We start from the raw sequence: 14,158 nt of genomic DNA, 5'->3' as shown, positions 1-14,158 counted from the left end.
TACCCTGCCCAAGGTCACACGTAAGTTAAGGGAGGGCTAGGGAGTTAAGGGAGTCAAGTTAAGGGAAGCAAGTTAAGAGAGCCCCTGGAGTCTCCATCTAGGGGCTCTAGAGGCCAGCCCAGCCCCACAGACCGGGAGGATGGTGGCATGGGTTAACACATGGGGTCCCCCAGGCCCTGCTCAGCTGAGTTCATGCTATTTCCTCTACCTCCAATCTATCCAGTCTCAACTTATAATCCTCCATGACTCCCCCATTGAGCTTAAACTACAATCCATATTCTCCCTCCCTGACGTAACCTCCTCCACGCTCCAGTTGATTGCCGTGCTTCAGCTCCTATTCCCAGAGGGTACCCAGTGTGTTCCCACCTCAGGGCCTTTGCCTCTGCAGTTTCTTCCACCTGGAGCTCTCTTCACACATGTTGGCATGGTAGACTCCTCGCTGTCCAGCTTTCAGCTGCCATGTTGCCTAAGAGGCCTTCCCTGATTCCCCTGGCCAGAGCAGCCCCCTGCCCTCCGTCAATCACTGCCCCATCACCCTGGTCATTATCTTTCTCGCACTTACCATTATCGTTATTAGCTTGTCCCTATATAGGTCTCTCTGCAGCAGAATGTAGGCTCCCAGAGAGCAGGGCCTTGTCTGGCAGATCCACAGCTGCACCCCTGCCTCCCCAGTGCCTGGTATGCAGGAGGTGCCCAACTAATGTTTGTCAATCAACTCTGATTGAAAGAGACCTAGACAAGACAAGTCACTGAAGCCTCACTCCAGCTGCACCAAAAACAAACAAAAAACCCCAAACCTTCCACATGTCTTTGGGCAAGTGGCCCCTCTTTGGGCCCCAATTTCGCCTTCTGAAAAATGGCGTTCCCTGGCTGCCAGGCTGGCTCGCAGGATAGGCTGGTTGAATTAGCATGAGTCGAGTTGATGGGTGTGAACGCTGCTTTGTAAACTGTTAAAGCGTGATTGCAAATTCGAGTAGCTGTTGTCATTAGACAAATGAAGCTTAAACCGCCTCCTCCTCTGCTGAGGTGGGGATTGGGTCAGATGCTCCCTGGGGCCTCCTGCCCTGGCAGTGTACAGTATAGTTTTGCATCCAGGCACTGCCCTCATGGAGCTCACAGTCGGCTGGAGTTGTAGAGATAACGTGCAAATCAGAAACAATCCATCAGAGAAACCAGCAATGGACCATGTGGGGCTGATTATCTTTCAGGGAACAGATAATAGGCAAATAGGTCAGTCAGAGAGGGGTGAGGCGAATGTCAATTAAGCTCTTGGTGGGGGCTGGGGTGAGGCTGAATCCAAGTCTTTAGAGCCAAGAAGGCAACCAGGTGGAGTGCACAGCTGGGACAAAAGCACAGCTAAAGGCGGTTGCCAAGAAATCAGGGAGGAGAGCCTGGCCAGACTGCAGAACCCAGCCACCCCAAATGGGGAATAAAATACTGTTTAGAGAGAAGAGGATGTGAGAGAAGGGGAACTTAATTATGATCAGTAATTTTCTATTTTTGCCAGGTAAAGGCCCTGGATAGATGTCTATTTCATCAGATAACATTGGGTGAGTCACTTTCCTTTTTAGGCCTCAGTTTCCTTATCTGTGAAATAGGCTGTGGGAAGAGCCCTGAGCTCTGTGCTTCTGTGAAAGGTACAAGGAGGTCAGCACTGGGGTCAGACGGACATGGGGTTGAATCCTAGCCCAATTTGCCATGGGACTTTGGACAAATTACTTATCTGGTCCTCAGTTTCATCATATGAAAAGATCAGCACCTGGTGCACAGAGTAGGAAAGATTAAGGGGGACAAGAAATAAACAAAGCCCAGCCTAGTGCCTGGTACCATGTCCTCAATAAAGCAGAGTCACTGGTCTTCCTATTTTGAGACAAAAAGGAAGTAACCACTGGCCCTGGGTAGGTGGAGTCAAGGGTCCCAGGAAATAGAAACAAAGCAAAAAAGCTGAATCTGCACAGTACATAATAGGTGCTCAATAATGACTTCTTGAATTTGGAAGTGTCTAGCACCTGGATGCACTGGAGGGGGCCAGAGCTTAGAGCTGCTCTGTCCAGGAGAGGGAGGATTGCCTCAAGATGGGCCAAGCTTGGGGTCCCTCAAACCCTGGGTCTCCTGGAAGGTCTGACAGGCAAGAACTGAAAATAAAGGCCAGCCCCACCCCAGTGGATCTTGACCCTGGTGAGAGGTCTGTAGGCTTAAAAGGGGGAATCTTTCATTTTTCCTCTCCCCCTGCTCACTCAAATAGGAACGGTAGTGGCTCTGCCAGCCCCACCCCACTGGCTCTTGACCCTGGTGAGGGGTCTGTAGGCTTAATAGGGGGAAATCTCCTGTTTCTCTTCTCTCCCTGCTCACTCCTGTTCTGTCTCCCTCCCAGGCTGCCTCCTCCTGGTGGCCTTCCAGGATGACACCCATTTCAACTGGACTCTTAGAGCTTCAAGAGACGACCCAACTTTCCAAACCTTAGATGGATTCCCGAAGCCTGTGGTACCCCATTTTCTTGGTATGGACTGAAGGGAAGGGATTGCTGGGACATTTTGATGGTATGTGGGACAAAGGGACACAGGAGATGTGGGTAGCATAGACTTAAACTGCCTTCGACTTAAACCACCTGCTCCTGCACTGGGCTCCTCCACTCACTCCACAGAGTTCCGAGCTCCTGATGAAGTCTCCTCAGTCAGGAGTGGGCTCCCAACCGCCAGGGGTTCAGCCTGGGTGATTGCCGCAGGCCCCCTGCAGCCGCCCACCATCCAGACTTCAGTAAAGTCTGTTAATGATGATGGTGATGAAGGCTGTCAGAGCAGGGCAGGGCCGACAGGGTTGGGGCTAGGGTTGTGTTCTCCCTGAAGGGACGGCCATGCACAAAACCACGGCTGCACAGACAGGTCCATTCCACAGCGTGGGGGTGGCTGGGGCTTTCCCCAGATTCACCCATGGACATCCTTCACCCCATCCCCAAACTGCACTGGGAGCAAGATCAACAGAGAAGGAGAAATCTAATACAGAGATAGACGAGTCTGCAGTGAGGGGCTCGCGGGCCAGCTCAGAACAACCGGGCAGGGAGGGGAGGCCTGGGGTCTGCCTGCCAGGGCCCAGCCCACCAGTGCCGAGTGACCACCTCCCCCCCCCCCCCCAGCCCCACCCCAGGCCCTCGGGTAGCGCCAAGGCCCAGTCTCCCACTCGGAGGCCCCGGCCCAGCCCCAGTGCCTGGGAAAGCCGCCTGTTTTGTTCCCAGATGCCACCCCCCCCACACCCTTTTTTTTTTTTCCATTCATTGCAGTTCGGTCCCTTTCGAAGCCGCAGGGACCCGGGTGGCAGGGCTGAGGCGAGGGGGTGGGACTCCCTGCCCTGACAGGTAGTGCCGGCCCCCGCTTTGGGAAGCCCCTTCCCCCGCCCTCCCCTCCGTCCGCTCTCCCTGCCCCTGTCAGCCGCGCCAGACGCTCTCCGGCTTTGCAGCATTCAATAAAAATTGAGAAACATTTGGGCTGAAATCGCTGCTTTATCTGGAGGAGCCACAGCGCCGGGAGAGACCACTGCTGCGCGGGGGGAGCCCGGGGTCTCAGTGTCCCGGGCACGCGGGGTCGCCGCGCTCCAGCGCCCGCGCTGCCCCCGGGTGACCTTACGGGCGCGGTGTGGGGACCCGGGCTCGCGGCGGCGCGCGGCCGCCGGGGGCCGGGACGCGCGCGGGGAGCGGTGGCCTGGCCAGGCTCCCCCCGCGCCCGCGGCTCAGGTGGGCCGTGCCCAGCGCTGGCGGAGCCCGGGTCCCCGTTCTGCCCGGGCTGGATGGCTCATTCTGCTGGCTGCGCGGTGGCGGCGGCTGTGTGTGCGCCGCGCCTTGCCGCCCCCCCTGGCCCCCCGAGCCCGGGGCGCGCGCTCCCGCCCGGGCCGTCCGGGCCCCGCGGCGCCGCGGCCCGAGGCCCCGGGAAGCGCAGCCATGGCTCTGCGGAGGCTGGGGGCCGCGCTGCTGCTGCTGCCGCTGCTCGCCGCCGTGGAAGGTGAGCGAGCGGGCGGGCGATGGGGGCGGGGAGCGGCCGGGCACGGGCGGCCGCCGGCGCCCACCTCCGCTCCGCGGCCCGCAAAGTTTGCCTGGGGGCCGGCGCCGGGCGCAGGTGGCCGCGGGGAGGTGTGTCCGGCCGCGCCGGGAGGAGCGGGCCCCGCGGGCGCCCGGGGAGCGGCGGGCGCTGATTGACTGTGCCAGGAGGAGGCGAAGGGACCATCTTGCCGAGGCTTTGTAGCCAGCCCGGCGAGCGCCGCCCAGGGCTAGGGGCTGCCCACGCGCGCTCGCCGCCCCCGGCTCGGGCAGCCGCCTCGCGCCGGCCTGGTCTTGCTCCGCACAGGGTGGAGGGGCGCGGGCCCGGCCGTGGCGGGTGGCGGGGGGCGGGGGGGGCCGGCGCTCGGTCGGGGCTGGAAAGTTTGGCAGGGAGCAGAGGGAGGGAGGCACCGCGGCCGGCCGGGGTGGGGGCTCCCGGCCCGCGCCCCCGAGATGAGGCCCGGCGCCCCGGAGAGCGGGGACTGGCAGAGTGGAAGGGAGCGCGCCAGCCCCCGCGTCGGTGCCTGCCCATCGCCCGCGGCGTACAATGGGGTCCCCTCCCCGAGAGGACTGCGCGGGGGATGGGTCTGTGGGCATCTCTCCGTCGCGCGAGGTCTCCGGGCACCCCCGCCGGCCACCGCCCCGCGGCCGCGGCTCTCAGCGTGGCGGCTGGAGCCCCGGGAACTCTCCAGCTGCCGCCGGGGTCGGACCAGATGCTCTTGCCATGTGTTGGCCTTGGCCAGGGTCGCGGGCCCTCTCCCCGTGGCCTCGTGTATTGGTACCACTCGACCCCCAGGGGGGCAAGGGTAGTTGCTAGGTCTCCCGAGCCAGCTTGCTCTGGAGGGAAAGTTAGTGCGGTCTGGGTGTGTCCACCAGGAATGGCCGAGCTTGCAGGGCAAGAAGCGAACGTGAATAATGGTTCTCACGTGTACTGCGCTTTACAGTTTTCAAACCACTTTACAGTTTATGAAGTACTTCGCACTATACGCAGCTCTCTGCGGTTTACAACGTGCTGCACAGTTGACAAGGTACTTTAAGCTTTACAAAGTGCTTTCCCGCCCACCAGTGTGTTGGATCCCTCAAAATACACCTTCCGGGGAAGACAGGTAGGTATGATTCCTACTTCTCTTGAACAGATAGGGAAACTGAGGCTCTGAAAAGTCCGATGTCTCACCCAGGGCCGTTGGGTGACAAAAATAGAACCCAGGTCTGTGGTCTTTCTTTGAAACCAGCACTCACTTAGCTGGGTTTTGTTGACCCTAAACTGCGTGAGCCCTTCCAGGGTTCTGCTCCCGTGGGCTTAGGGATGATGTCTGTGTGCACTTCTCAGGCCACTTTAGGGTTGCGGGGCGCCCCTTCCCTTCTTGCAGCCTAAGAAAAAAAGCATATCAGACCAGGCGTGGGGGCTGCGGCCTCTGGGAAAGGCGTCGTGGGGGACCCTGTGCTACAACTTCAGTTTCTCTTTCGGTAATGAGCACTTTAGTGACCGCAGTCAGGGGGTGGGGGGTGTCCCTGGATGGCAGCCACAGTTTCTGGCACTGAGGCAGCTGTCCTTCGGCTCCTGGGGGATTTGGCGGCTGCCTGCGGTTTCCCGGAGTGGGGCCACTGGGGCACCGAGGGTGCCACGGGCCCTGGGTGTGGAGGGCAGCCCTGGGGCCTGGCTGCTGGCGGGAGCCCTGTGGAATATGGCTGAGGTACCACTTATTAACTCTGGCTTTGGGGAAATGACTCATGCGTTGGCCCGCTATACATTGGGATGTTTACAGTATTATGGGGAGCTTGGCATAAATATTGCTATTTAGGTTGCAGTCAGCAGTGCTGGAGGGGAAGAAAATTGGCCCCTCTCTCGTTGGAAGAGGCCTGGGTGTGTTTTTAATTACTCTGGGGTAGATGGAAGGGCCACGTCTGTCCAGCCATCGCCCTGGCAGAGGCTGGTTGGAATCTGGTGGGCTGTGGCCAGCCTGGACCCTGGTCCTGGACACAGGGCTGGTGGGCGCTGACGTCACAGGAGGGTATGGCTACTTGGACTGCCACTTGGGGGCAGGGTGGGGAAGGGAAGCCACAGCAGGGTGGGAGGAGGGCTGCAGCAGGCACCCCAGTGCTTGCCTCAGGCTCTTCTTCCGTTTGCCCCCTGTACACTAGGAAGTTAGTCCGTCAGTCGTTAATAAGGAGCTGGCCGAATGGATGGGGAGATGGTGTGAGGTGGAGGTCAGAGGGCCTGCTTCTCATTTACTATGGGACCCTGGGCCAGGTCCCTTCCCTATGGGGGCCTCAGTTTCTCTGGGTGTAAAATGGCCTGGCTAAATATCTTGTACAGTCCATCATCTACACCCTACTTCCCCTCTTTGAGCCTCATTTTCCTCCCCTGTCTAGTGAGGGTGATGACAGCGCCTGTCCTGCCTGTCTCCTGGGGTGTTTGTGAGGATCAGACCAGATGACGGGTGGGAGAAGTCCCCCTTCAAAGCCAGGGATGGACGGTGCTGCCTGTGCACATTTGGGGGACGGTGCTGCCTGTGCACATTTGGGAGACACCAGGGTCCTCCTGAGGGTGACAGTCTGTGGAGACAGGACTGGGCCGTGGAGCAGTAGGAGGGTGGCCCCTCTGGCTCCCAGAACCCAGAGCCACATGGCTACCACTTCCTTCCCTTCCTCGTCTCCTCAGCCCGTAAAGGGCTGTCCTGCCGGTTAAGTCCCCAGGAAATCCCCAGCTCCAGCCTTCGGAATGGGGGAGAGGAGAGTGTGTGTGTATACGGGGGGTTTCTAGGTTAGGACGGTAAGCTTAGCATCTCCCCCAAACCGTGAGACCGCCCCCCGACCAAGGGAAAGAAAGCATGGAGCATGTGAAGTGGCGGCTTAGAGCAGGATGGAAGAGCACTGGGGAAACGTCCAACAGGACAGGAGGCCGGTGGCAGACCCGCCACTAGATGGAATCCAAAGGTCAAGGTCTCGAGAAAACAGCCTCCTTACATCTGCTCCTTTGCTCTCCAAATATCGATAGAGTTTCCTCTCTGGCTGGCAGGGTGCTGGACTCCGGGGCAGGCAAGGAGACGGGACAAGCTGACAGGGAAAAGAGTGGGCGAGACAGAGCATGATACGGGGTCCAACATGCTTCCCAGAGGAGGCTGTGAACCCCCCGGGGCGGCAGGTGCACTTGAGGACAGAACAGGGTTATTTCATCTTTTATGCTGTTATGCTTTGCCTCATTTTCTCACCACCCATTTTCCCTGCTATGAAACTTTCTTAGCCACCTGTCATGCTAACGAACTGTGTTCTCAAGAGTTAAAGAGGTTGACTTTAGAACTTATAGGATGTGGAGAATTTTACCTAAAAAAGGAAATAGCATGTCTATATGTCCATAGAAAGACATGGAGGCAGGATGATCAGGTGCTTACTTTGATGTGTCTGAGGAGGGTGAGTGTTGAGGGCAGCAGTGGGGGTTGAGACTGAGAATGGGAGTGGGGTGGTCAGGTCCTGAAGGGCTAGAATGGAAGGCTGGGGAGTTTGGATCAAATGCTGAGGGCAGCAGGGAGCCCTTGAAGGTTCTTGAGCTATCAAGGGACCTGGCCAGATTCATGCTTGGAAAGATCACTGACTTGCAATGTGTGGTGACGTTCAGATGAGCCAGATCTGGTCCTGGACAGTCACAGTAAAGCCAGCTTGTCGGTTCCCGGCTAGACTGTGAGCTCCCTGAAGGCAGAGACCCATCTGGCTCATTTTTGTGTCCACAGTTCTGGTCTGAAGAGCTCTGTTCAAATTCCACCTCCCCAGAGGCCTTCCCTGATTCTCTCTTCTAAAACAGACCCAGTTCTGCTTCTTTCCATCCCACCTGCTTTGTTGTGCTTCATGAAACCCATCGCCACCTGAAGAAGCATCAAAGACTTGTTTGGCATCTGCCTTGCCCACTAGACTGTAAACTCCGGGACTTCATCTGCCATGTTTGCTGTGACATCTCCAGTGCCTAGAACTGTGCCCAGCCATGCGGGTGCTCAGTAACGGAATGACATTGTCAGCTGAGGAACATGGAATGAATTGAATGTTGAGTGAATGAACAGATGAATATATGATACTGTGTTATGTGATAAGTATTGGGAGAATGATATGGAGATGGAGGGAAGTCCATCTGGCAGAGGAAATCAAGGAGGTCTTCCTGGAGGGAGATACCAAGGGGATGGCTTGAGTAGAGATGCAAGAAAGTGCTGGGGATAACGAATAGACCAGTTCAGGGGGAGCAGAGCATTCAGATGGGCCAGCAGCCACTGTGTGCTAGGTAGACAAGTCCACTTCTGATGGGTGGTGGGGGAAGCCTGCCTCCCTCCCTCCCCCAGCTCAACTCTCCCACCCCAACCTCTACCCTACTGGGCCCACCTCTGGGGCATTACCTGTCTAAGACCCAGCGACCTTCCATGGGATTAATTTGGAATTGGTTTTCCTTTTATGTCTGTTTCTTTTGCTTCTCATTTTTAAAGGAGGCTGCTTTCATGTATTTGTCTTAGCCAGGAAATCAGGGCTTAGATTTAAAACCTAAACGTTGTAGAATTTGAAAGCCAGTTGACTTATTCACTCATTCATTTCTCCATCCATCCATATATTTTTAAAGAGTCACCAGGCACCTAGTTCATGTCAGGGGCTGGTTGGGAGAAGGGATTCTGCCTGTGGTGGGGAACGGGGCCAGCTGACTTCACAGGCAGTGTGTGGTAGAGAAAACACATAGCCTTCAGGGGCAAACAGACGTGAGTTCAAATCCCAGCTGTGTGCTCTGGGGCGAGGAGCGCAGACTCCCTGCACTTCAGTTTCCCCCTGGGTTCCTGTGTCAGACACTCATTAAATGCTGTGGACATTAAATGCTGGTCTCAACCCCTCTAAGGTCCTTCCCTCAATGATGGCGACGTGGCCCCCTTTTTGGCATTTAATTTGTCCAGGCACCAGATCAGCCTTCAGTGTCTCCCCTAACCCACCCCACAAGCTCCCAACTTCCCCCAGACTCGGGATGGCAACCCCCCAAGTGTGGACAGACTCAGACTCCATCCCTGCCTCTTTCTCCAGAGCCCCATCAGGGGAAAATACTCAGATTCCTAGTCCAGGGGGACTGTTATCTGGGGTCCCTAAGCCTCCTAAGTCCTGGGGATCTGTGTTCACCCTGAAATTGTCATAGAACATTGGATGGGCCCCCTCCCTCCTGTGGGATTGTCCTAGGCCCTACTTCCTCAAGGCTCTGCATCAGAGCCAAAGTGGGGACAGGTTCTTTTTTTTTTTGAGATGGAGTCTCACTTTGTCACCCAGGCTGGAGTGCAGTGGTGCCACCTCGGTTCACTGCAACCTCCGCCTCCCGGGTTCAAGCCATCTTCCCACCTCAGCCTCCAGAGTAGCTGGGACTACAAGCATGTGCCACTATACCCGGCTAATTTTTTTGCATTTTTAGTAGAGACGGGGTGGGGGCGGGGGGTTCACCGTGTTGACCAGGCTGGTCTCGAACTCCTGACCTCAAGTGACCCACCCACCTTGACCTCCCAAAGTGCTGGGATTACAGGCCTGAGCCACTGTGCCTTGCCTGGGACAGATTCTATGGGCCAGTTTGCTGGGGATTCAGCCCGTGGTAGCCTCTGGTCAACTCTGCCTGCCCAGAGCTCACCTGTGAGTTTAGACTGGAGACTGGACCTCTGCACATAGAAAGGCCCCTAACAGGAAGGGGCAGATGGAGCCTGCTGATGACAGGATGCCTGGGCTGGGCAAGGCAGGGGACCCATGCTTCCACTGAGGGTGGCGGAGATGCAGAGCACGGTGGGCCTCCTGACAGGGGAGGATCTTCCACACCTCCGACCAAGGACCCGTCTCCTGACCTGGCACCTGCATGCCTGACTTAGCTGGAGATCTGGGAGATGGGGAACAAGGTTGGGGAGTCTGTATTTTTAACATACTCTCCAGGTCTTTCCATTAGGCAGGCAAATTTGCCCCCCAGCGGCCTATGATAAAACACAGGACTCCTGGGAAAGAGGAAGAGAAACCTCAGCAGGAAACTGGAAAAGACTGAAATGAAGTGAAATCAATCAGAGTTAGCGCCCACCAGCCCTGGCTGCCACTGGCTCGTGCATAAAAAGAGGGTTAGCTGGGGGAAGGCAGGAAAGGAAAGAATGTTTGCACAGCTCCCAGGGGTGGGGCAGCAGGCCAGGCAGTTGTTGATTGTGGCAGCACCTGGAGGCTCCCTGATTGGGATCAGCTCAGGCTCTCTGATAAGGCTGCCTTGAAAGCATTTTAGGGCCTTTTAAAGCAGCTGCCTTCCGGAGGGTGCAGGAGGGGGACACCTGTCTCCCCAGTACCCCCGTGTCATCTGGGGGCTTGCCTAGGACACCCTCACTAGGTGAGCTTCCTGGAGCCATCTGCTGCCCTGCTGCAGCCCCCGTGGGGTGGGAGTGTCCTCAGAAGAGGGGACCTTGCCTGCTGTGTGGCCTTGACCAAGTGATCCACTCTCTGAGCCTCAGCTTCCTCATCTGGAAACTGGAGAATACCGCGCATGTGTCAGAGGCTCATGGCGAGGATTCAGTGAGATGCTGTGTACCATGACTGGCAGAACTGCCTGGCACTCGGCTGTGCCCATTCTTTATTAGTTTCCATAACCATTAAATGTCAGCAGCACCCTCGTGCCCCCGGCCAGAATGACTTGTCCCTTTCTCTGAAGTCCTACAGAGGCTTTGCTTAGCCCTGATCACTTTCTCTCCTGTTCTATAAACAGCAGAGCCTGGGGGTTACAGGAAATGTGTGTGGAGTCAGACTGCTCCGTACTGTGTGTCCTCTGGCTTGTGTTTTCACCTCTCTGAGCCTTGGTTTCCTCATCTTTCAAATGGGGGTAATCATTGTTCCTAGCTCTTGAGATGGTTGTGAGCAATGGATGTGTTAATCTGAGGAAGACTAAGCTGAGTGTGTGCCTCAGGTGTGCTAAGTTTGCAATAAATGTGAATGGGTGCTATCCTTGCTTTCTACCAGTGGGAAGCTCAATTCACAGTAGGGGAACAGGGGGCCAGTGTACCAGGTTTTTCATCTCCAGCTCTCCCCCACCCACTGTGTTCTGAGCCTTACAGGGCAAGGGTCTGACTGGCTTGCCAAGTAGCTGAGAGGCCCCTCCAGCCTGCCCACTCAGGGTACCATCCAGGTTTTCTCAAAGGCCCCCTCCCCACTCCAATTCAGCCTCCGTAATCTGGGAAAGGGGTAGACTCCTTCATGGCTGTACCCTCCTTCTTTGCCCAGTGCCTGCCGGGCACCACCTTCCCTGCCATGATCATGGGAATGGCTGTCAATTCTTTTTTTTTTTTTTTTTTTTGAGACAGAGTAGTGCTCTTGTTGCCCAGGCCGGACTGCAGTGGTGCAATCTCGGCTCACTGCAACCTCTGCCTCCCGGGTTCAAGAGATTTTCCTGCCTCAGCCTCCCTGAGTAGCTGGGATTACAGATGCCTGCCACCATGCCCGGCTAATTTTTTGTATATTTTAGTAGAGATGGGGTTTCACTATGTTGGTCAGGCTGGTCTCGAACTCTGACCTCAGGCGATCCACCTGCCTTGGCCTCCCAAAGTGCTGGGATTACAGGTGTGAGCCACCGCGCCCAGCAGCTGTCAATTCTTGTGCCAGACATTGTACTAACAGCATTATGTGTGTTGCCTTGTGCAGTTGCCCCAAGAGCCCCGCAGGTCGTTGTATTATTGTGCCCGTTTTACAGATGAGAAAACCAAAGCTCTGAGAGGAGTGACTGGCCCAAGGACACCTAGGGAGTGGTGAGGCAGCGATTGAAACCCAAGTCTGGTGACTCCGGAGCTCATGCTCTTCTCCACTTCTGGAATGTGCCTCCCTGCTCAGAGGAAAGGCTTGGCTCTGATGAGGGTCTCTAAGGCAGCTGTCCAGCTTCCAGCTCCATCAACATCCTGAGATAATGCAATGGGAGGGTTCTACAACTCACAAACCTGCCATAAAAATGCAATCTCTGTGATAATGGTCAGAATAATGTTGTTCTAACTTAGACAAATCGGGTGTTAACTCATTATGTTGTAAGGGGCGCCTCCACAGAGAATGGAGACTACGAAACAGTCACAGGGCCATTTGCAGCTTGTACTTCCAAATACAATAGCTCATCAGGCCTTCACAGCCATCCTGAAAGGGGCAGGAGCCACGGGGCCCACTTTAGAGATGAGGAAACTGAGGTCTGGGAGATAATATGACTCACCCAAAGCCAGCAGCGGGACCAAGCTTGAAGCCCAGGGCCAATCTTAATAGCTCATCTATCCAGTTCAAATTCTTAGCCAACATTTGAAAATCAAGAGATTTTACAGAAAAGTCCTGTTTCTGGCGTTTCTGAAAAGTCAGACAATCTGGTTTCGCTGGGCCCACATTCCCACATGGCCACAGTTGGCTGGAGTGACTGCCTCTTAAGACAGAATGTGTGAGCACCAGGGGTACCTCTCTACTGACTTGCAACATACATTTGTCTTGGTGTGTTGCAAGTCGGTGGAGACGTACCCTTGGTGCTCAACCCCTGTAAGGGCTTGAGTTTGCCTCCTGGATCTGCCCCTGTTACCCTGTGTGACCTGGAGTCAATTGCGTGGCTTCCCGAGCCTCAGCTGTCTCTTCTATAAAATGACAGGGGTGAGACTCAGTGGTTTTGGAGGCCTCTTCCAGCTCCAGGATTCAGTGCCCATTGCCAGGGTTCAGGGGTTCAGGCAAGGGAAGGGAGAGCTACAAAAAGTACAGGACTCCACTCCTGAAAAGCATATCACTTATCTTTAGCAAGCCACCACAAAACCTACTGGCTTAAAACAATAATGATTTCTTAGTTGTCCTGATTCAGTGGATTGGCTGGGCTCAGCTGGGTGCTTATTCTGTTCCCCGGGTTGTCAGCTGGGATCACTCAGGAGGCTGCACTCAGCTAGGTTGGGCTGGAAGTTCCATCGTGGCTTCACATAACATCTTTGAGGCCCTCATAGAGAAGGCTGGAAGGCTGGTCCCCCTATGCTCCTCACTATCTCCCATCCTTTGCTAGTCTAGACTGCGCCTCTATCCATGGCAATTAGCTCACAAGATGGTGAAATGGAAACTGCAAGACTTCTTAAGGGCTGGGCTCTAATGTCACAAAGTGTCACCCCTGCAGCCTTCTGTGCTGGTCAAAGCCAGTCACAACGCCAGCTCAGATTCATCCCAGGCTTCCTCATCAGGTTCAAGGAAAAGGAAAATATACTGGGCTTGACTTTTTTGTTTTATCCTTGAAGAGAAGTCCCATTTCTTGCTCAGCTGTTCAGCATGGAAAATTTAATGGTGGGTTATCCAGCATCCCACTCAACATGTCCTGACCCACTGAATCAGGTGACACTCAGAGTTCAGTGCCCGCCCCTGCACCCTGTTGTTGTCCATGTTTCTTGGGCCAACCTGTGGTCCAAACTTGAATCTAGACGCCCCCTTACTGGGAGGAGTGGCTTCGTGTTTAGTAGGGGGAGGAATCGTTGGCAGCCATATTTGGAGACAGCCTCTCACAGGTAGTTTATCGTCCAGTCCAGGGATGGCGGTGGGGAGGCAACAGGAAGCCAGAAATCTCATTCCCTCCCACCCCACCCCCAGCACTTACCCCCGAATTGTCTTCAGTGTTATCTGCCTCTTCTGAGAAGGCAGGGACTTTCCACTTCACCATGTACAGCACAAAGGCTTGGCTCATGACAGATATTAGATAGATGTTTGTGCAATAAACGAACCTAAAATTCATGAAAAATGGCAGCCTGGAGTTGTAGATATTCAAGACCTAGTGTGAGGTGTGAGGCCAGAGAAAGGGGCCTTGGACTGGTGGGATTGAACTGAAAAGATGGGTCCCTGGTGCTCCTGTGGCCTGGGGCAGGTCACTTCACCCCTCTAGGCCTCATTTTCCTTATCAGTGAACTGGGCATCATAATTTCAGGCACTACAGAAGGCTGTGCCAAGGAGTAACTGTGTTCTTCATTCTACTATGAAAGACCGGGTAAAGGGGTGACTGGTTGTCACTCCCACCTTGGCCAGAGGTCATCGCAAGAGTGGGGAAGCATTAGAGGAAAAGAAAAAATTCTAAAGGCATGGGCCAGTTATTGTCAAATTAAGTTTGGACCACACGTTGGCCCCAGAGCACATGGA

General features: G+C 55.5%; 1 protein-coding gene across 5 annotated transcripts in view; it reads left to right on the top strand.

Annotated features, from left to right (window-relative positions):
• The first annotated feature begins 3,783 nt into the window (after positions 1–3,783).
• Positions 3,784–14,158, top strand: part of EPHB2 (EPH receptor B2) — a 206,997-nt gene continuing 196,622 nt past the window's right edge. For 4 of the 5 annotated variants that reach the window (XM_063701892.1, XM_055355247.2, XM_031011809.3 and 1 more), the window contains exon 1: positions 3,785–3,992. In XM_063701892.1, coding sequence (XP_063557962.1) covers positions 3,932–3,992 — 61 coding nt within the window. In that variant the 5' untranslated portion in view covers positions 3,785–3,931. Of the gene's footprint in view, positions 3,993–14,158 lie in introns of all 5 variants that reach the window. The other variant, XM_055355285.2, reaches the window with a different exon arrangement.

This window comes from Gorilla gorilla, chromosome 1 (assembly GCF_029281585.2).
Source record: "Gorilla gorilla gorilla isolate KB3781 chromosome 1, NHGRI_mGorGor1-v2.1_pri, whole genome shotgun sequence".
Classification (NCBI taxonomy): domain Eukaryota; kingdom Metazoa; phylum Chordata; class Mammalia; order Primates; family Hominidae; genus Gorilla; species Gorilla gorilla.
The sequence above is the reverse complement of the archived record's forward strand: the minus strand, read 5'-3'. Positions and strand labels throughout refer to the sequence as shown.